The 23161-nt window shown below is 31.8% G+C and overlaps 1 protein-coding gene across 3 annotated transcripts in view; it reads left to right on the top strand.

Moving 5' to 3' along the window:
- The window catches only part of LOC140434685 (CD63 antigen-like), a 194036-nt gene continuing 170875 nt past the window's right edge, over positions 1 to 23161 (top strand). For all 3 annotated transcript variants that reach the window (XM_072523122.1, XM_072523121.1, XM_072523120.1), the window contains exons 1-2: positions 1 to 137; positions 247 to 429. In XM_072523122.1, coding sequence (XP_072379223.1) covers positions 364 to 429 — 66 coding nt within the window. In that variant the 5' untranslated portion in view covers positions 1 to 137; positions 247 to 363. The remainder of the gene's footprint in view (positions 138 to 246; positions 430 to 23161) is intronic.

Genomic DNA, 23161 nt, shown 5'->3' with positions numbered 1-23161 from the left:
AGTATTTATTATGCAGCAAGGACTACACGCGATTGTTTAAATGGTAGTAGTCACGGTAAGGAATTTTTCCGAATCGATTCCAGTCGACGTTCAGAGCATGTTACCATTGATAGCGAAATTTAAAGTTGTGAGCGCAGGTAAATAAAACCTATAGTAAGATTAAGCCACGTATTTGTTTAAATATTACTATCATTTTCTTATCTATTTTATCTGTCACCTGTACACTTATTGTTTCGTTTATTACAGGAATTATTAGTTAATGGTTTTAAAAGTTGACAAGTGCGGACATCAGGTAGATTTTTAAACGAAAGTAAAAGTGATACTGCCAAACCAGTTTATTAACATTTAAAAAATTATATCAAAATGAATCTCAGTTGCGGTTCAAGGACTATAAAATACCTTATTTTTACTTTCAATTTTTTTTTCGTGGTAAGTAGCTATTTTTTAACTATTTTGTAGAAAAAATATCATACAAGTAAAAATGTTTACAGAATGAACTGCTGATAGACATGGTTTTGTTATGTAAACATTATTACCGGAATAACCTTGCGGAAAAAGTTTAAATCTAAAATCAGATATTTACTGTAAAAAGAGATGTAACAAATATGGTATCTAAAAACAACTATTAATGCTGTACATAAACAATATGATAAAGAAGATAATGCTTGCGAAATTACTTTGCAATTTGGAAAATGTTGGATTTTTATATTACTTAAACCAATATTGTGCAACTAGTATGATGTCCTCTAAAACGACATAAGTACCTACATACATAATATATTATTATATTATATATTAAAATATTTTATCATACAACCATGGATTTAATAAAATGCAGTTTGTCAAAAATATTAAATTTATAGGTAAATAAATACAGACATTTTATATACTGAACTGAATCTAAATATTTTCAATTTGGCAAGTATGTAGTATCTACAATGTTAGCTTTATATATAATGATGTTGGTATACTCAGAATATATTCTGAAAAATTTACTAAAAGTTCTATAATAAAATACTCGGTGCTTTATTCAAAACAGTTTTCTGTTTATTTGATAGGCTCAAATAATACAAGCATTTTTGGTGTGCATGTTCGGTAGAAACCAAATATAAGTAAACAACAATTACATTAAGTGTAATTTTGTCTGTATATTTTCTAGAATATCCTGTTATTACCGGTTTTTTAGCTTTCTTCATTATCTTTATTGGTACCAGTGGTCGGTCCACTTTAAAAAACCGGCATTGAGTGTTTATATAAACACAAGCTTCTAAAGTTCAATGTGAGTCCGGCATAATATGAACAATAGGTGCCTTTAAACACCAAATCCGAGAACAAAAACGTTAATGAAAATTATTTGCTTTTATTATATTTTTGTTTGTCTATGCCCTATGCGGACCAAACTTCCATTACGTTTTCTGATTGGAAGATTTTGAAGGATTGTTTTCTTATTAGTTTTTTGGAGCTTTCCAAATTGAATAATCAATGTACTTACTTTTTAGTAGCAAGTTCGCGCTGTGCTACCCTTTAGTTTCTTAATTTACGAGTTTTATTTGGTGATTCAAATTTTTCCCATATTATGCAAATTTTGTGTATTAGTTGCCAGATAAGTCTTATTATTATTATTTTCCTGTTTGATCTCTTATTGCTATTGGATGTTTGTTGTCTTTGGTTTTGTGGTAAAAGAACAACATTTTTATTATATAATTTTATATTTTCACTACCACACTTTTTCATATTTTTAAATACGACATTGTTCTGAAGCTATTTTCTTCTGGTATTTTAAAATAATTACTATTTAAATAGGAATAAGCCACAATTAAAGGTTAAAGTAAGTTTATTGACGTTTCAATTTCCACTTCGGAAATCGTTCTCAAAATACAAACATTAGAAAATTAAAAAAATTTTGTTTTTTTTTGTTACTTCGTGAAAAATTCTTTTAATAATTTAATTTTATCTGACTCATTTATATTGACAATTCAGACATACATTATACATTTTAAAGTAGACGACTTTTAAATGATATTGCCAATATTGTTGAATTGGAAAAAATGGAAACACATGCCATGATGATAGTAAAATTCTCCTGCGAGTGATTCCATAGTAAATTATGAGGGAAAAAATCAGGAAAAAACCTCATAATACTATCCCGATATGGTAAGTATTTGGTCTTACATTTAGTTTACTCTCAATTAACACCAAATTCTGATTTTATATGTTTGTAATTTAAAAAACATAAATGATATATCCTCGATATGTTACTGACTTACTAATACTGGTATTTTTCTTTTAATAACTTCCTCTTTTAATATGGATAACCAGCTCCTACTACATTCTGCCGAGGAATTTGCGAATTCTCCCTATATTATACTTCTCATTTCTCCGTTTTTAATTTTATCGGGCCCATAATTTTTCTGAGGATTTTTCTTTAGAATATTCTTAATCTTTCATCATCTTTATCTGTGATGCACATTGTCTCAGCTGCGTATGTAACTACTGGTCTGATTGGAACTCTGTATATTTTCAATTTTGTATTTCTGGATTTTGTTTTTGTATTTCATTAGAATATGGTATCTCCAATATGTTTTGTTGCCTTCTAGTATTCGCCCCATTACTTTTTCACTTCTCTTATTTTTGCCATTCACAATTACTCCCAAGTATTTAAATTGTTGAACTCTTTCAAAAGTGTAGTTTTTTTATCTTGAATTCTTGATGGAACAATATAATAGATGGATAAGATCCATCTTATTTATTGTTAACGAACATGCTCAAAGATATTTGAAATTTTAACATGCATTTTATTGGATGTACATATACATCAGCAATAATGTTATTTTAATATTCAATTTTATTTATGTGTATAATCTTTTAATTTCTTTACTCCCGATGAAGCTATTAAATAAATGGCGAAATATTGAGCTATAGAAAAAACAAAGATTTATATATATATATATATATATATATATATATATATATATATATATATATATATATATATATATATATATATAATATAAATATATATAATATATATATATATATATATATATATATATATATATATATATATATATATATATATATATATATATTAACAAAAATTGTTTTTTCTTTTTAGTTCAACCTTGTAAGTATTTTGTCTTTTTTAGCTCTTGATAATAATTGTAAACACAATTGAAAGCTCGAGATTAAAAAAATAGTTAACCAATAGCCCTTTTATTGACTCCAACCCATCCAAAACAGTTATATATTTGTTCCAAACGAGTCACAAGTACTTCTTTTTTCTTATTCTTATATATATGTATATATATATATATATATATATATATATATATATATATATATATATATATATATATATATATATATATATATATAGAATACAGAAAGTAATGAACCTTAATTACATACTAAGCTAAATCACAGAAGGACCTACCTGTGATAGAGAGAACAGAAATAAGATAAAATGTTGATTGATCTCCTCTGTGAAAATAGAATCAAAAGATACCATGAATTGACCACTTATACTCCTGCTCAGAAGTATTAAGTCTATAATATAATGGGTTTACTAATTGAGTGGTTTTTTCCAATCTTTCTACCATTAAAAACAAATTGAAATAAAATACTTTTAATATTCTAGGGAATGCCTATGACATCGAATATAATTAGCGACTTTAAAATGTGTTTGTAAATGTTTTCAAAATGTTGATATGCTTTCCTTCCGCAACTGTAAAAGTGATAACAGTTGTTTTATAGTTGGAAATATCATTAAACGTTATATTATCTACCTCTACGAGATAAGAATTTCAATAATGTCTTCACTTATAAAATGTGAACCGTTAATATGTGTGCTGATTTATATTATTCAAATTCTTTCTAATATTAGTCCCCCCAGTACCTTGACGTTTTTATGTTTTTTTTTTGTGCTAGATTCGATTTTCCATTGGTGCCAGGCTGAAAACATCTCCGATAATTTGTTATTAACAATTTAATTGTTTAAATGATTGTATCTCGTAAACTATTGGAGATATTTAATTTTACCAAGATTAGAATTATTGCTTTTAAAAAAATAAACAAATTGCGTTTAAGACTTATGATCCGATCCTTAAAACCAGCAATTTTATAGCAAATTTAATGAAAAAAAATTGCAAAATAGGCATTCCGTGGGGCTTTTTCAAGTATAACTCAGCTTTCATATGTGCGATTAACTTTTAAAACCCTCTTATTTTAAAGGTAATTATTCCAGCTTCAAAAGAAACTTTGCAAAATTACTTTATCTTTATTAATAAAAAAGTTATGACAATTTAACACTAAAAGTTTTAGTAAACAGTTGCGTATAAATTTGTTTATAAAAGATTTAAACAAAATTAAGTTATAGACTTTGAAAATCTGGCTAATAGATGTTATAGAACAACCCTAAACTAACATTTTAACCTTTTGAAATGTTTCTATGTTAATTTTTGACCAAAATATCGATCTTTTAATAACGCGCTCTGAGGCGCACGGTCAGCTCTCAACGAATAAAAACCAATACATATGTAAAATCGATGTAGATTCAGAGATGCATATTACATTATCATTATAAATAAAAAAGTTATAGCAGTTTATAGTTAAAATTTTCGTTAAAATGAGGTGAATTAATTTGTTTATAAGAGTTTTAAACTAAATTGAAAATTAATTTACGGGCGCCGTTTACACGCGCCCATATTCGATGCGCCTCAGAGCGTATTAATAGAAATTCCAGATCTTGGTCAAAAATTAACATAGAAACATTTAACAAAGCTTAAAATGTTCGTTTTGAGTTGTTCAATAACTTTCATTAGCCAGATTTTCAAAGTTTATAGCTTAATTTTGTTTAAATCTCTTATAAACCAATTAATTCGCAACTTTTTAGTAAAATTTTTAATGTTTATTTGTTATAACTTTTTTATTAATAAAGATAAAGTAATTTCGCAAAGTTTTTTTAAAGCTAAAACAATTACCTTTAAAATGAATGGATTTTTACAGTTAATAGCACGTAAGGTAGAGGCACCAGTACCTGACAGTCTAAGACCAGAAAGATACATTTTCTGTTATTAAAACGTTAATTTTACACAGATTTTTTTGTTTTCTTAAGCAAAATGTATGATTAAGTTTATTACTAATTGTACATGTGAAAGGAGATTTGATTTAAATAAAACTGCCAAAAAAAAATTATTTTTAAATACATGTTTTGTACCCAATACCTGGCATTGCAAATTTTGTAGAATCCAAAAAAATACCCAATACCTGACATCAAAAAGGTATTTATATAAAAAAATAACTTATTTATTCAAATATCTAATTAAAACAGGAAAAATTTATTATTTCTGGAACTCTGTTGTACATTCCACGATTATTTAAACTTGCTGGTTCGTTTATCTTCTCCACAATATCAGTATGATCATACCATATTGCATCCTCTTTATTGGGCCATTTTCACGAGCTGTAAAGTTGCTGTTTACCATAACACTAACAAACGCCTTATTTTCTTCTACTTCTTTTATTTTTCCCGGGTAGTGTTGATCTTCATAAATAACAATAACATGGTCACCTTCATTTAAATGAGATTTGTTGAATGTTGGAACAATAGCTGGAATGTCATAACCACTATCAGATTCCAAATTTCATCGCTCATCAGATAGAGATGTTTCAGAATCTGAATTTTCCTTGAAATTTCATTTTGTTTTTTTTTTTCTTTCAGAATCTTCTTTTCATCAGAATCTGAATTTTCCTTGTAATTTTTCTTGCAGAATCTTCTTTTCGTCTCGTTTTCGTTTTCGCTCTTGCTTTTCCTGTTCTTTGAATTCTTTTTCCATTTTTTTCTTTAAATGGTATTGTTTCCACTGAGTGGAAGTTGCAACAGAAGACAACTTTTCACCGACTCTTTTTTTCGTTTCTTTAGAACATGGTTTATCTGGCCAAAACAATGCCTTCTTAAATGGAGTATAAATTTTTCCATCAATTGGTATATATTTTTCAGGCGATTTTTCAAGGAGACTCTGTTGTAAGTTTTCTAAAGTAGTTGTATCGTTAACATTAAAATCGAGTTCAACAACCGCAACATCGCCACCTGTGGATTATTATCCGTATCAAAATGTGGTTGTGGATCTTTATCTGTATTGCATTTATCCATGCAATTTATCCAATGCGATAAGAATAATTTTTCTTTCAGTACAGAAATCAGAAATCAGAAATTTGCCTAAGAGGCAAAGTCAAGTGACTATAATCTATTTCTAATGAGTGTAGAGTAATAAAATCTCATGAAGTATTCAAAAGCGCTACAGGGTAATCCGTCAATAATCCGTCAATAAATTCCGTCCGCATTGCAAAATTCTGTCGTTTCATAAAGAGCAGGTAGGTATCACCCTGTTTTAAGGGATTAGTCCATTGTTATCGACAGATAAACACTGAGCCAGAGGCGCGCTAGTGGGTTAATTGACAAAAGAATATGCATTCTTAAAAATCATATTAAAGGAAATAAAAATGTAATACAGCAGAACAGTGTTATTAAAAAAATATAAAATGTAACAATAAAATATATACGAACCGAAATCGGGAAATACTCACAAACACACACGAATGAACTTTACATATTGAAACACTTGTGGGGAGTTTAAATCAATTTATTCACAAAAACTACAAAAACTTTACTGGATACGTTATTACAATTCTACATCACTATAGTCTTCATCCGAAGAACTGTCATCATCCCCTGGTGTTATAATTATAGGGTCAACCACCTGATCGACCAAGTTGTCCAGTTCCCACATTTTATCTTCCTCTTTTAAAACATGCTGGATTGCTTTTTGCCAGTTTTCTGATGTGATTTCCATAATGGCTTGATCAAACAATACCTTGACATCTTTCATTTTAAATGTGGTATTGTGCCTTGCAACATATCCTTTAACTTGTGCCCATATAAGTTCTATGGGATTTAATTCGCAATGATATGGCGGTAGGCGTAGCACAGTTACTTTATACTTTTCTGCTACATCTTCTACGGCATATTTTATGAAGCGAGATTTATGTTGTTTTACTACGGCCAGTAGTTCCTTCTTTATTGTATTCGTCTCAAGCTGAATACCTTTATTTGACAGCCAGTTAATAATTTCTTGCTTTCTCCAAGCTGAAGTTGGTACCTTCTCTATGCGCCTTGAATGGTAGCTTGCATTATCCATAACCAAGACCGAATCAGCTGGAAGAAATTTTAACATTTCCCCGAAGTAGTCTTCGAAGACATCCGAATTCATGTCCTCATGATAATCTCCCGTCCGACACGACTCAAAGCTTAACAAACCTTCTTTTAAAAATCCTTCTTCGCTTCCAATGTGAGCAATTATAAGCCTCTTCCCTTTTCCCGAAGGCACTTTAATACCCGTCGAAAGGCCTTCTATGAAAGCTTGGCGAGCACTTGTTACATTTTTATCTTGCCACATTTTTTGGACTATATAACCTTCGTTTATCCACGTCTCATCAAGATAAAAAATTTTCTTGTGCTCTCTGCGGTACTGTTTTATAGTTCTCAAATATTTTCGTCTCTAGCAAATGATTTCATCACTTTCCAGTAATAGTGCCTTTCGATTGTGCTTTTCCCAGGAAAAATTCATACTTTTTAAAGTTTTCCATAAAAGTTTTCTGGATATCAAAGGAATATCGTTATCTTGGCTTATCTCCATTAGTATTTTGTCAAGGGTGGGTATTTCCTTTTTAAAATAAAACGAATGAACTTTTCTTCGAATGTCACGTTTGGTGTCTTCACCTAAGATTTTTATTGGTCTTCCTGATTTTCTCTTGCATGGACTTAACTGGCCTGATATCTTTCTTTCTCGCAATAATTTAAAAATCGTGGACTGTCCAATTCCAGTCATTCGGGCACATCGCTCAACACTTTCTTGCACAGACAAACTAGGGTGATCGTGTTTTATGCAATCATATACATTTAAAATTATAACTTTTTCACTAACAGATAGCGGAGAATTTTTTACACCTCTTTTCTTTGGAGTAAATGTCGCCATTTTATAACTTTTTCACTATTTCTATATCACAATATTACTGTACGTTTGATTGGTGTAGTAACAATTACTAACTCGAATGTCGAATGTCGAATGATAATAATAAAATAAAAGAGGGATTATAATGAAAGTGTAAGTAAAACCTCATTACGCGTTATTAGTCTTCATGTTGATTTATTTTAGTTCTTAGTAATATTAGGAGGGACGAGGCAACAGCGCGTTGTGCGAAATAAAAGTGTTAAACATTTTTACCAGTGTTTATTCCGATTTTTGAGGTAATAGTGAGAAATAAAATCCAAACTATACGTGAAAAATTGTATGAGGACATAAACTCTCTGCAGTGCAAAGAAAATTGGCAAAAAGTGACCTATAAGAAGACAAGTCTTGATCAAATTGAATGCGACGTTGCCGGTTATCCAAAAAGTTTCAAAAATCCAAGAAAGGAAATCCGCTAATTAATAATATTAACTAAATAAACAAAATTTAGAAGAAATAAAATATTTAATAAATTTAAATTTCATACTCAATTATTGCTTGAGAAGTTCTAGAGCTTCTGACGGGTTGACCGGAGAACTAGAACTTACCGCTTGCTATAATATAGAGTAAAAAATACATAAAAAAGAAATAAAAATGGATAGCGATGATGACTACACCTCAGAAGACAATAAAAAAAGAAGTCGAAAGGAAGATGATGAAGATATTTTCAACAAGAGCAAGAAACTTACCAGAACACCAACCAAACAACAGAAAGATGAAAACAAAATAGATCAGCTTTTAAAAATGATGCAAAATTTAACAGATCAAACAAAACATCTAACAACGGAGGTAAAAGGAATAAAAGAAGAACAACGAGAATATAGAAATGACCTCAGAGAATTAAAAAAAGAAATAAATGAATTCAAACAAAGTAACCAACAACTAAAAAAGGAAAATGATGAAATGAAGCAGGAACTAAAGATAGTGAAAATGAAGGTAGAACAGCTCGAGAAAGAGAGAAAGGCTAACAATGTTATTGTCCAGGGTCTACCGATGGATACAAATAACCCAAATGTAGTCAACGAGATTATGGCAAATTTCGTGGAAAAAGAATTAGGCATTAAAGTAGAAATAGAAGATGCTTATAAAATAGGCGACAAAACATGTCTTGTAAAACTAAAAAACAGAAATGAAAAAATTAAAATCATGAAGAACAAAAACAAACTAAGGGCATCAAAGCCAGAAATATACATCAATAACGATCTAACGCAAGAAGAGATGAAGATCCAACAAGAAATACGGAAAATTGCAAAATTTCAACAAGAAAAAGGTATGAACACCAGAGTAGGTTATCAAAAATTAAATATTGACGGGGCTATATGGAAATGGAACAAAGAGAAGAATGAACTGGAAAAGGCAAACCAAGACACGCCAAAAAACCGATAAAACAACAAATATCGTACACACAACAAAAAACGGAAACGAAAATGACAAAGGAAAAGGACATGAATAGATTAGATAAGATAAAACAGACGAGCAGGAAAAAATATAATAGAAAAATGAAAAAACGCGATGAACTAAAAATAAGTACGTGGAACATCAGAACAATGCTTGAACCAGGAAAAATGCAGGAGATTGTCTCAGAACTAGAAAGATACCAAATTGATATTGCAGTGATTCAAGAAATTAGATGGGCAGGTCAAGGAGAAATAAATAAAAAAAACTACACACTACAGTATTCGGGACATGGAAAACAAGGTCAATATGGAGTTGCTTTCATAATTATGGGAAAAATAAAAAATAACATTATGCAATTTAAACCAATAAATGAACGTATGGCTTACCTGAGAATTAACGCCAAACCATTTAATATATCAATCATAAACGTATATGCTCCAACTGAAAGTGCTGCTGCGGAAGAAAAAGACAAAATGTATGAGGAACTTGAACGAGAAATGGAGAATTTACCTAGAGAAGACACAATACTGGTAATGGGAGATTTTAACGCCCAAGTAGGTAAGGAAGACTACATTAACCAAGTAGCAGGTAAACACACATTACACGAAAAAACAAATGACAATGGTCAAAGATTATGTAACCTAGCAGCTAGTACCAATATGATTATCATTAGTACAAATTTCGAACATCCTAAATACCATAAAGTAACATGGATTTCCCCAGACCAAAAAACATGGTCCCAAATAGACCATATTCTGATTACAAGAAGGAAACAAACATCGGTTACGGACGTGAGAACTTACAGAGGTGCGCATGCAGACACAGATCATTTTATGGTGACTGCAAAGGTAAAACAAAAAGTCAAAAGAACTCTAAAAAACACGACAATGAAAGACAAATGGTACGTAGAAAAACTGAATGCTCCAGACATAAGGATTAAGTATGCTGATGACATGAACAAAAAACTAAAGGAACAGTGTAAATATACAAAGGATATAGAAACAGAATGGAGAAATTTAAAAAAATGTATAAATGAAACAGCGGATGTACACATAGGAATAAAAAGAAACAAAAAAAAACAAGAATGGTATAATGAAGAATGCCATAACATGCTAAAAAAGAAGATAGAAATTAGACAAATGTGGATAAGAACAAATAGACAGGATTATAGGGAAGAATACAATAGAATAAGGAATGAATGTAAGAAAAAAATAAGGAAAATTAAACGTGCCTGGTTAGATGATAAGATAAAAGAAATAGAAAAAGAAAGTAAGAACAGAAACACAAAAGCATTTTATAAGAAAATTAGCGAGCAAAACAAAACTTTTAAAGGAAAGATAAAAGGCATAAAAGATAAAAATGGAAAAGTATCAGAAAATGATGAAGAGTATAAAGAAATTTGGACTCACTATTTTAAAGAATTATTAACAGAGCAAGAAGATCAAGACCTAAATGAAAACGTAGAAGAAGAGACAATGATGTTAGGAAACCAGCTAGAAAGACCAACAAAAGAGGAAGTTGAGGAAATTATAAATAGCAGCCGTAATGGTAAATCTTCAGGATCAGACGGGATCAATATGGAACTTATAAAATATGGTGGTGAAGAATTAAAAGAAAAACTGTACAATTTAATAAAAGACATATGGGACGAAGAAAAAATGCCGGAAGAATGGAACAAAGGACAAATTATCACGATTCATAAAAAAGGAGACCAACAAATGTGTAATAACTACAGAGGACTGACGCTATTAAACACAGCATATAAAATTATGTCGACCTTAATACATCGAAGACTGACCAACGCTATGACGAATATCATAGGACACTATCAATGCGGATTTATTAAGGGAAAGTCTACAACAGATGCCATACATACAGTTAAACAAATTATGGAAAAAGCTCATGGATATAAAATAGAAATTGAACTGCTTTTTTATAGATTTTCAGCAAGCATTTGATACAATAAAAAGATCAAAATTAATGGTAGCTCTGAAAGAAATGGGAATACAAAACAAATTAAGACGATTAATAAAAATGACAATGAGTAGAACTGTAGTGAGTATAAAAACTCAAGTAGGAGACACAGAAGAATTTGTCATAAATAAAGGGGTTAGACAAGGAGATTCGTTATCAGCAACCCTGTTTAATCTTGCCCTGGAATACATCGTCAGGAAAATAAACAAAGGTACCCTTAGAACTAGAGAAGGACAAATAATAGCATACGCTGACGATATTGTGCTAATAACAAAAAATAGAAAAACAATGGAAAAAATGTTAAATGAAATGGTAACAGAAGGAAAAGTAATGGGATTAAAAATAAACCAAGAAAAAACAAAAATAATGAGATTTGATAAAAACTTCGAAAACAAAAAGGTTAGACTAGGCGAATACATTTTTGAAGAAGTCGAAAAATTTAAGTACTTGGGAATATTAATAACAAACAATGGAGAAAGAGAAACAGAAATCAAAGAAAGGATTATTACAGCAAATAAGACCTTCCATGCAAATAAGAAATTACTAAAAAATAAACTATTGAGTAAGAAATCGAAAATGAAGGTATACAAAACAATAATTCGACCGACGATGATGTATGCAGTCGAAACCCTCAGCATGACAAAAAAACAAGAGGAAAACCTTAGAATACAAGAAAGAAAAATACTAAGAGCAATACTGGGACCAATAAAAATAAATGAAAATGAATTTAGACAAAGAACGAACCTTGAGCTACTGGAAGAAATTAAGGAAGATATAGTGTGTAAAATAAAACAACAAAGAGCAAAATGGCTAGGACACGTATGGAGATCAGGATCAACTACGACGATATTCTCAATATTGGAATGGACACCAGCTGGCAAAAGAAGACGTGGAAGACCAAGATCTACATGGTTACAAGAAGTTGTAAATGATCTCAACAAGGCGGGCATACGACAGTGGAAAGGAAAAACCAGAGATAGGACACAATGGAGAAAAATAACTGAGAAAATTAAATAAGGAACATGAGGACTGATCTACCTCAAAACATAGATCTAGAGAGCGTAAGCGGCGTAACCCCTAAAGGGGTGTTTAGCCACATATATATATATAATATTAGGAGGTGCGTCATACCCTTATCAGTTTCTTCTAATGCTTTTATTCGTTCAGTAAGGAAGTGAATTTGTTTTTATAAATAAAAATGTAATTAGCTTTAATGACCATATAATGGAATACGAGTTTGAAGAATAAGTTAATCGAAAAATTAAATAAAATTGGTTATCACAAAATATCCAAAATATGATATTTTGAGGTACATCAATTTTTGACGACGAAGTTGACATCCGTCCATTTGCCTACGCCCATGACGACACCGAAATTCAGGCAAATTTTATGACACTTCATGATTTATTACTCTACACTCATTTGAAACCAATTATAGAATGTTCATCAACGAAAAATATAATTGGAAACTCAATTTTATTTTCCACAGCCCAAGGATAAAAAACGTTTGTTATATACTCATAGAAAACATCACCATGCCTAGGGCAATGTTTCCTGCTGCATTTGCTGTCATAAGAACAGTAAGGTACTCTTTTTCGTCATTTGGTAGATGGCTGTAAACAGTGGAATCTCCCTTGCGTGTAAGAACTCGGATTCCTTTAGGATTCATATAAAAAGCCGACTCATCAGTATTGAATACTTCTTTAGGATCATTAAAAATGTCGTATTAATTATTCTCCTCAAGGTACGATTTAATATCCCTAAACCAGCAGCGTAAATTTTCTTCATGGACAGATGACCTCCCGGTGGTTAGGTTTTGCGAGATTCTATGTGTCAACTCTGGATGTCTTTGTAGAAAGCAAGAATACCGCTTTTTGCCAGGTCTTCCATTTTTAAAATTATTTTCACGTTTGTTAAGTTTGAAAATTAATTCTACAGAATCAATGATCTGAAGCTTTGTTGCTGGAAAACCACGATACGATTATATAATAACCTTTAGAACAAGAGATTTTCTTCATCAGGGGTTATATTTGTAGCAGGTTCCTTTCTACATTCTCTAGGGTATTTACCACTTTTTTTTATATATTAATGTAGTTCTTGGGATCCCGTATTTTTTTATTGTTGTGGCAACAGGTATTCCGTTGTCAATATCTGCCAGGCCTTTAACGTAATGTCTCATTAGAATATTTCTTCGGCATTGTCAACTGAAATACAAAAAAAATCTAAATTATTAAACAAATATTATTTGGACCCAGTAGCTGACATATGTTAGTAACCAATATCAGACATGGGTTGAGACTATTGGTACAACATAAAATTATAAAATTTTGGTTGCATTTACAGGGTTATTTACGTGCTTACTACTTAAATATTTATTCAAAGTATAAAAACATCTGAAACCCGATAGCTGACACTAGTGTCACTTATTGGATACACACTCGGATCTTGTACCAGTAACTGACACCCCCTATCTACAACATTGTAACATTGTAACATTGTAACCTTACTTTATTAACATAAGGTAATTTTAACAACAAAATAAGTACATTTATATTACTGTTAAATGGATCTACACTAAAAGACTTACCCTTTAAATACACATTAACGTCACACACCCAATTTATATAAACTATTTTCTTAGCGTTTTTGCTTAGTAATTTCGGCAAAACTTGCACTTTTACGTCAATTATAAAACTAGTCAATCTCACCAACCTTAAAATTGATGTGCATTGATGCCAACATATTCAAACTATTGTTTCTGTTGTTGACTGTACTGTTTCAAACAGTCTTAGTACATAAATAACAAATTCTGGTGTCGCTTATTGGGATACTGTCAGCAATGGGAGCCACTACCTTATGAAAGCTGAGTTATATTTGGAAAAGTCCCTATTCCTTGAATGCCTATTTTGCAATTATTGTTGCAGTTTCACAACGATATATAAACAGACTTTTTTGTGTTAGTTTTGATTCTCCCCGTAGTATATTTAAACGAGATTTGCGTGTACAAGGGCACAGCAGTTTTAAGGGCTAAACATTCCAAGACGAGCCATCTGCGAGATAAGGGCGAGTTCCATATGCCAGATAAGAATATGTGTTTTTGAAGTTAAGATCAGCGCGTCGAGACACTTCATTGCGGTCAAAATCAGAGTCGAGTTTTATCTCTCAAACCACACACATGTGTGTGCGTTTGGGTTAAGAGTACCTTAAGACACTTGGCATCGGTTCTTTGACCGAGGAAGTCGGTTTGATGCAGAAAAGTTGCATGATTTTGTGGTTCCTGTTATTCGTCGGTGAAGACATATTTTTTGCGGTGGCCGGAGTGCCATATTCTCATTGGGTAAGGAACAATACCATAATTTTGTTGCTGCATATATCAAGTACGTTTACTTGGTATATAGATGTCATATTTGCTTCGAACTTTTTATCAGTTGTGCCGCGATCGCGATTGAACTTGATTGAGAACATTTCATTACCTTTATGTAGATTTGTATATTTTTCATATTATAATAATTTCACTATTCTTTTTGTATATATATCACAGTGTTGTGTATTTTATTACCTAATATTAACTCATAATGTGTATTATGAGTATACTTTTGCATTGAGTTTAATAATTTGTTTTTATATGACATATATATTCATATTTTTTATTTTTTGTATATTATTTCTATCTATAACGTGGTATATATACAATCGACAGTTTTGTTTTGTTTATGGTTCTCTTTTTGTGTGTCGTTACGTATTGATTAATATTTAAGTTTGTATATATTTCTTCTTTATTTATAATTGTAGGTATATTGGGTTATGTATATTTATGATTGCTTTTACTTCGTGTTAAAATAGAGTTTTATACAGTCCACTGGTTTCATTTCATTTCTTTTATTTTAATATACATACCCAATCTAAAAAGGGGGAAACCAGCGTGTTCTAGATTGAACAAAATATCTTCTCTCCCCCTTCAGGATGACCCCAATTGTTATATTGAGGTCATCGTATGTGCAGAACGCAACATAATGGTCCTTCGAGCCGGATTTTCTTCTTCTTTTTCTGTTTTTTTGTATGTTTAGGGTTCTCTGCTAGTAGATACCTTTTTTCTATGTGTATTTGTTATGTCTAGTTGCAGTTTCCTTGTGGTAGGAGCCTTGTCGGTTATGATAACCATTTAATATGTCGTTGTCTACGGTTTCCTTATGGTAGGGACCTTATCAATTATGATAACCATTTTATGTGTCTTGCTCACGGGTTCCTTATGGTAGGAGCCTAGTCGGTTGTGATAGCTATTTGTTGGGGTATTTCTTTTATCTGAAAAGATACCCAGTCGTCTGCCGAAAGACGATACCTAGTCTGCTGAAAGACTATTTCTTTGTCGAGGTTCTCTTATGCTAGAGACCTTATTGCGGTTATCACAACCATAGCATAGTCGGATATTTCTTTTATCTGAAAAGTTACCCAGTCTGCCGAAAGACATTTTACTTTTTACATTGTACAAGGTTTATTTACTGTATACCTTTTTGCGGTTATCATAACTATATAGTTGGGTATTTCTTTTATGTAAAAAGATACCTACTCGTCTGCCGAAAGACGATACCTAGTCTGCCGAAAGACTATTTCTTCTTTACATTCTTTGTTCAAGGTGCTCTTATGACAGAGACCTTCTTTTTACGGTTATTATAACCATTTATTGTATATTTCTTTTCTACGAAAAGATACCTAGTCTGCCGAAAGACTATTTCTTTTTACATTGCTTTCTCGAGATTCTCTTCTGACAGAGGCCTTTTTTGCGGTTGTTATACCCATTTTTACATTACGGTATATCTTTCATACTAAAAGATATCCAGTCGTCTGCAGAACGACGATTTTCTTCTTCACATTAATTTTCAAAGTGCTCTTTTTACAGAGACCTTTTTAAGGTTTTATAACCATCTTACATTGAGACTTCTTTTATACTGAAAGATAACTAGTCTGTCGAAAGACTATTTCTTTTTTATATACTTTATTTAAAGGTGCTCTTATGACAGAGACCTTTTTCGGGTTTGTATACCCATTTCTTGCTGATTTTTTCATAGTGCTTTTAGTGGAGTATTTCTTTTGTCTAAGCATATACTCAGTCTGCCGAAAGACATTCTTACTTTTACTTGTTCAGGGTTTTCTTAGGCTAGAGACCTTTTTGCGGTTAGTATAACCATTTACATTGGGGTATTTATTTTATGAAAAAAGATACCCAGTCTGTAGAGACATTTCTTCTTTTGTGTTCGTCAGTGTTTGTGAGGGTGGAAAAAGTATTTTCGGTTATTGCAACCATTTCTTTGTTTAATTTTTTCCTGATTGTTTGGACATTAGTAACAGATTGTAATAGTTTTATGTTGGGATATTTCTTTTCCTTGATAAGATACCTGGTCTGTGGAGACTGTTCTTTTTTATTTTGTTTGTAGTTGTCTTATTATAGAGACCTGCTTTCGACTAATACAAGTATCTCTTTGGTTTGTTTCTGTAACAAATCCAGGGATTTACAATTACTTTTACTCGTTCACAATCTTTTTCTCTTTGTCTTGTCAGTTTTAAATATTAGCTGCTCCATTTTTGTCTAAACAATGGATACCCTCAAATTCAAGAGACGGTCTGCAAATAATGCAATTATTCGTCACTGTAATTGGATTGCAGAAAATGTTTCATTGGTCGATATTGATTATCTTTTGAACGTTCGTCGTGAGTATTTACAGGTTGAGTATGATAAATATGAATGCGCACAGGATGCAATCGAGAACTTATTGGTAGATTCCGCTGAAGATAGCGAGGATCGAAACATTGTAGATGATTTGTTTTGTAAGGCAATGGGACTTATAATATGGGAGCCTGTCCTCTCATCCTTTACGTATTATAAAGTAGGTAGTGCATCCCATTGTTCTTCTAGGTTACATGTGGGGGAAAGACCTCCCACACTTATTTCAGATTTATGCCATCTACTCAATGTAGTTAAATCTTCTCAAAATCATATGTCAAAAGACTTCTCTTTTTCAAAACCTCAACCTTCTTTCGAGACATCCACGTCTCAAACACCTCGTGTGATGGCGCCTAGTTCGTCAGGTCAGCTATCCTCGACTTTAGCTCATGTAGATACTGTCCCTAAGGCGTTACCTGCGGGCCTTAGCAGTATTGCATATTCCCTTCCACCTATTACAATGGTAAATGATAGTGACTCCTACGAGACTCGTGACGCTTATACAAACGCGAGTTCTTCTACGGGGCTATCCGTTAATAATGTACATCTATCTGGACCTCAGGTCCCTTCTAATATTCAATCCTTACCCAAGGATTTTTCTTTGCAAGACATCCATGATGGGGTGTCTGATGATGACGCTGCCGATACAGCTTCGCGGGGAGCTAACCCCGATACACTTGCTCGATCGAAATCTTGGCATTGTGAGCCAAAATTTTTCTCGTCTCGTTACAGAGACAATTCTAAAGAATCTAATAACTTAGATATTGCGACCATAATTGGGTCAAAAGTTCCTAGAGTGGCATTACACCCATCTCTAGATTTGGCATTCGGGGTACATATGTTTAAAATGTACTCCTATCTTTCTCGTTTACGCCGAGTAAAGGCATTTGTGTTTTGTTGTACAGTGGAACCTCGATTATCCGTCTCTCTATTAACCGTCACCTCTGTTAACCGTCAGGGTCCATACATAAGTTATATTGACTATTGAGCATTGCGATAAGCCAAAAGAAATTCGTTGAAATGTACACGTGCAGTTATGCCAGCACCGCATTTTTTTATGTTAATAGTTTTTGTTCTTATTCAGGGCTCTGGATTAAATTTTAATTTAAATAGGTAATGATAAATGATACCGTGCTTTTAGAGTTTCATTTTTAGAATCGCAAGCCGAAAATAAAAACTTACAGCACAATAATTATTACAGTCAATATCTGTATGTTACCATAATTCAGTTTGATTCAAATTCGAACAGTGATTGTGTCACTTAGTCGTTTGATCAATTAAGTTTTGAAAAATGGAGCCTTCCACATCTGGAGCGTCAAAAAGAAAACGTTTGTTTTGTCAAGTGAAACAAAAATAGAAATTATTGCAGAACTAAAGAAAGGTGTTTCTGCTGTCGCATTGAGCAAAAGTATGATGTTCCGAGAACAACAATCAATGATTTAAAGAAAAATGCTGAATTGAAAAGTATGCTTCGCAAATGGAATCGTTGGATGGCCGGGTGAAACATCGTAAGACAATGAAAAAGGCCACAAATGAATCACTCGATACAGCTCTGTATTTGTGGTTCGTTCAAAAAAGAAGCGAAGGTGTTCCTTTGTCTAGATCAATTGTTGCCGAAAAAGCGTTGTTTTTCAACATGAAATTGAATGGCGATCCTTCATTCAAATGAAGCAGCGGTTGGTTGGAAAAGTTCAAAAATCGCCACGGTATACGGGAACTGAAAATCGAAGGTGACAAATTGAGCGCAGCTCAGAAGTATTGAAGTCGTTGACAAATTAAAAAGAAAGTTTCAAGCTATAATCGACGAATATGGTTTGACACGCGATCAAGTGTTCAATGCGGATGAAACTGGTTTAAACTACAAAGAATTGACGACGAAAACACTCGCTGCACTGTCTGAAAAATATGCACCCGGATTTAAAACGCAAAAGCAACGAGTCACAGCAATGATGTGTTTAAATGTAAGTGGTAACCATCGCCTTCCTTTATTATTGATTGGTACAGCAAAAAGAACACGTTGTTTCAAGGGCATAGATATGAACGCACTTTCCGTTAACTACTACGCACAACATAATGCATGGATGTCCCAGGAAATACTCGCTAACTGGTTCAAAAAGGTATGTACTGCAAACCAAAATTTGTTTATCTATTTTTCTAACGTATTGTTTTTTAGGTTTTTTTACCGGATGTTCGACAATCCTTGCAAGCAAAAAATTTGCCACCAAAGGCGATTCTCATTTTGGAAAATGCACCTGCCCATCCTGAAGCCGGTATGCTGAGAAGTGAGGAAGGGAATATCACGTGCTCTTTTCTGCCTGCGAATACAACATCATTGATACAGCCAATGGATTAATCGGTCATTGAAACATTCAAAAGAAGATACAGAAAAAAATGTATTCAAAACCTAGTTATGGAAGAGGAATATTCTTTGCCAGAATACTGGAAAGCATACAATTCAAAACACGCAATCGACAATGCTGTGGATGCTTGGGGTGATGTTTCGGAAGTAACTTATGTGACAGCAACAAATGAAGTTATGGCTGAATCAACTGTTTTGTTTTCGTTGCCTAAAGATGGTTCCTGTGTGTGATTTTGTGGTTCCTGTTATTCGTCGGTGAAGACATATTTTTTGCGGTGGCCGGAGTGCCATCTTCTCATTGGGTAAGGAACAATACCATAATTTTGTTGCTGCATATATCAAGTACGTTTACTTGGTATATAGATGTCATATTTGCTTCGAACTTTTTATCAGTTGTGCCGCGATCGCGATTGAACTTGATTGAGAACATTTCATTACCTTTATGTAGATTTGTATATTTTTCATATTATAATAATTTCACTATTCTTTTTGTATATATATCACAGTGTTGTGTATTTTATTACCTAATATTAACTCATAATGTGTATTATGAGTATACTTTTGCATTGAGTTTAATAATTTGTTTTTATATGACATATATATTCATATTTTTTATTTTTTGTATATTATTTCTATCTATAACGTGGTATATATACAATCGACAGTTTTGTTTTGTTTATGGTTCTCTTTTTGTGTGTCGTTACGTATTGATTAATATTTAAGTTTGTATATATTTCTTCTTTATTTATAATTGTAGGTATATTGGGTTATGTATATTTATGATTGCTTTTACTTCGTGTTAAAATAGAGTTTTATACAGTCCACTGGTTTCATTTCATTTCTTTTATTTTAATATACATACCCAATCTAAAAAGGGGGAAACCAGCGTGTTCTAGATTGAACAAAATATCTTCTCTCCCCCTTCAGGATGACCCCAATTGTTATATTGAGGTCATCGTATGTGCAGAACGCAACAATTATTTTTCACGAAATTTATTATAACTTCGGTTCTAACAATCGGATCAAGGCTACCAAACGTCATTTTGTCCATTTTTTCAAAAGGAACAATTTTCATTTTGTTAAAATTAAATATTCTAATAGTTTGGGAGATAACATAATTTAAATAATTAAATTGTTAACAACAAATTACCTGACGGATTTTCAGCGTGTTACCCCCGAAAAATCGTCCTAAAAAACAGAGATACTGTTAATATAAATGTTAACGTAATATTAACGGTCTTTATACTGTTTTAAACATCTTAATTTTCCTATCACTGGTTATTTCTTTTTATTTAAGAAGTTGTTGCTCGTTGTGTAGTATCAGTTTAATGTCTCCTCTATTCTATTTAGTACCTCCCACTTTCTTCACCTTCTCACTTTCTAGTCCCTAGATAATTAAACGTTTCTACTTGTTCTATTTTTGTTCCTTCTATTTGTATATTAATGTCAATTCTTTTTACCATTATTATCATGATCTTTCTTTTATTTTTTTATATTTTATTTTTATTCATCTTCATTCCGTTTTTTCTTAATACCGTGTTCTGTATTTCTAGTCTCTTCTTTAGGCCTTTTTCACTTCTTGCCAGAACCATTATGTCAAATTTTGATGTTTTATTTGTAAATTTCTTTATGATTTCCCTCCGTCTCTTCAGTCCTGACTCCCCGGGGGAAACGTAGTTGTCATCGTGATGTCGTGTATTGTCCGTCTCCAAAGATCTCTGTCTCTCGTAATTTCTTTTAAATCATGCGTAGGTCTTTTGTACATTCCTGTAATTTGGTCGATCCATCTTGTTGGAGATCTTCCTCATGATTTTCGGCGGTCTACCTTTCCTTGGATAATTATTATCCAATCCTTGGATAAAGACTTATTGAAGTCTTTCAATGTTTTCTGTTTCTACTCTCTTCTAACATGGCCAAGGTATTTTAATTGTTGTATTTCTTCATTCTATATATATTTCTTCTTTCATTTTTTTTCTCCCCTATTTTTCGTACTGGTTTTGGTTTTATTTCTGTATCTAATTTCTGTTTAAAAAAGTTTTGTATTACTTCATTCAAACTTCTGTTAATACAAGTTTATTTTTTCTTTTATTCTTCTATTATTTCCATGTTAGTTTTGATTTGTTTTATCCTTATTTCTGCAGTTTATTTTTTAACTTCTTCCTGTTTCTTCTGCGACTTGTGATTTTCTAGTTCTAGCATCTTGTCTTTATATTCTTTTATTTTGACTCTTAATTGTTTTAGTTCTTTATTTATTTCTTTGATATACTTTACTTTTATATTCATTTCTCGTAGTTCTCTCAATATTGCAGGTCTAAAGCATGCCTGGTACTGCCTATATAGGGTCTATTCATATTTGTTACTCCTTATTTTTAATAAGATTGGCTAGTATCTTATATATTACATCTAGCAGTGCAATTCCTCTGTAACTATTACAGTTGGTCATATTTCTTTTTTCAATATCAGGATTAATATTGCCTCGGACTACTTTGTCTCAAATAACTTTGTAACATGACATACTATAAAGCTTCTTCAAGTTCTAGACCTCTTTCATTGAATGAACACATGGATAATTTCATTTTCACTTGCATTCTTGTTAATCTTAAAATGTTTTATATTTTCTTTTAATTCCTATCTTGTCGGTACTTCTTCTTGTTAGTCTTTGGCCACCTCTAAATTTAAATTTTCAGTTAGGTCAGGAACGTTGCTGTTTAATATATTTTCAAGATGCTGCATTTAAAAAGCCATTTACAAAATACCTGCTCTCCCATCGGATTATTTTCTTCGTTCTTCTAGGAATTCATTTTCGCTGTTATTGACTGTTTAGCTTTTCCGCTTCTTAGTAGAAAGTATTTTTGTTATTAAAGTTGTCTTCAACTCTTTTGATATATTCTTGTAGATAAATGTACAGGTTTTAATCTCTTTAATGCATATTTATTATGACTAATGCTTTACTCCAGCACATTGTTTTCAGCTTCACTTTTAAGTTTTATTTTACATTAGCAATCTTGGTCGAATTACTCTTTCCGCTTTTAGCTTCTTCCTGAACTTTTTAGCATTTCTGCTGATTATTTGATGACATCTTCGATTTTTGTTCACATATAATCTAGGGTTTTCTCATGCTGTATTAGTTTAAGCTGGTCTTTCATAGTTTCTCGTTATTTTTCTATGGTTTTACTGCCCTTTAGCTTTATCTTGTTATATTTAATCCACTTAATTGCAATTGCTTTTATCGACGTTGCGGTTTTAATTTTTAGCTTTGCTTTTACTACATAATGTTCTCTGACGACCCCACCTCTTTCTCCAGTAATATATTGTTCACTTGGTTTATCGTTGTCTATCCGGAGATCTCCAGGTTACCTTATGAATATCTTTATATGATTTGAACAAATGATTCCATTTGTTCCTTCATGATGAATATAATTACCTGTAACTGGTTTGAACATTTCTTCTTTACATATCTTTACATATTTCGCCTACAAAAATTCTTGGTGCGTAGAGCAATTAGCTGTAGTTTGCATAATCTGTTCGAAAAGAGTTAAATTGATCACATCTTTTTAAATTTTTTTATATTATTATTGTTCCCATTCTTAAAGAATATATAATCCTCCTCTCTAAATTCCCCGTCTCTTTTGTTTTATTTCCTGT

This window comes from Diabrotica undecimpunctata, chromosome 2 (assembly GCF_040954645.1).
Source record: "Diabrotica undecimpunctata isolate CICGRU chromosome 2, icDiaUnde3, whole genome shotgun sequence".
Classification (NCBI taxonomy): Eukaryota; Metazoa; Arthropoda; class Insecta; order Coleoptera; family Chrysomelidae; genus Diabrotica; species Diabrotica undecimpunctata.
This window is presented reverse-complemented; position numbering and strand designations above follow the sequence as displayed.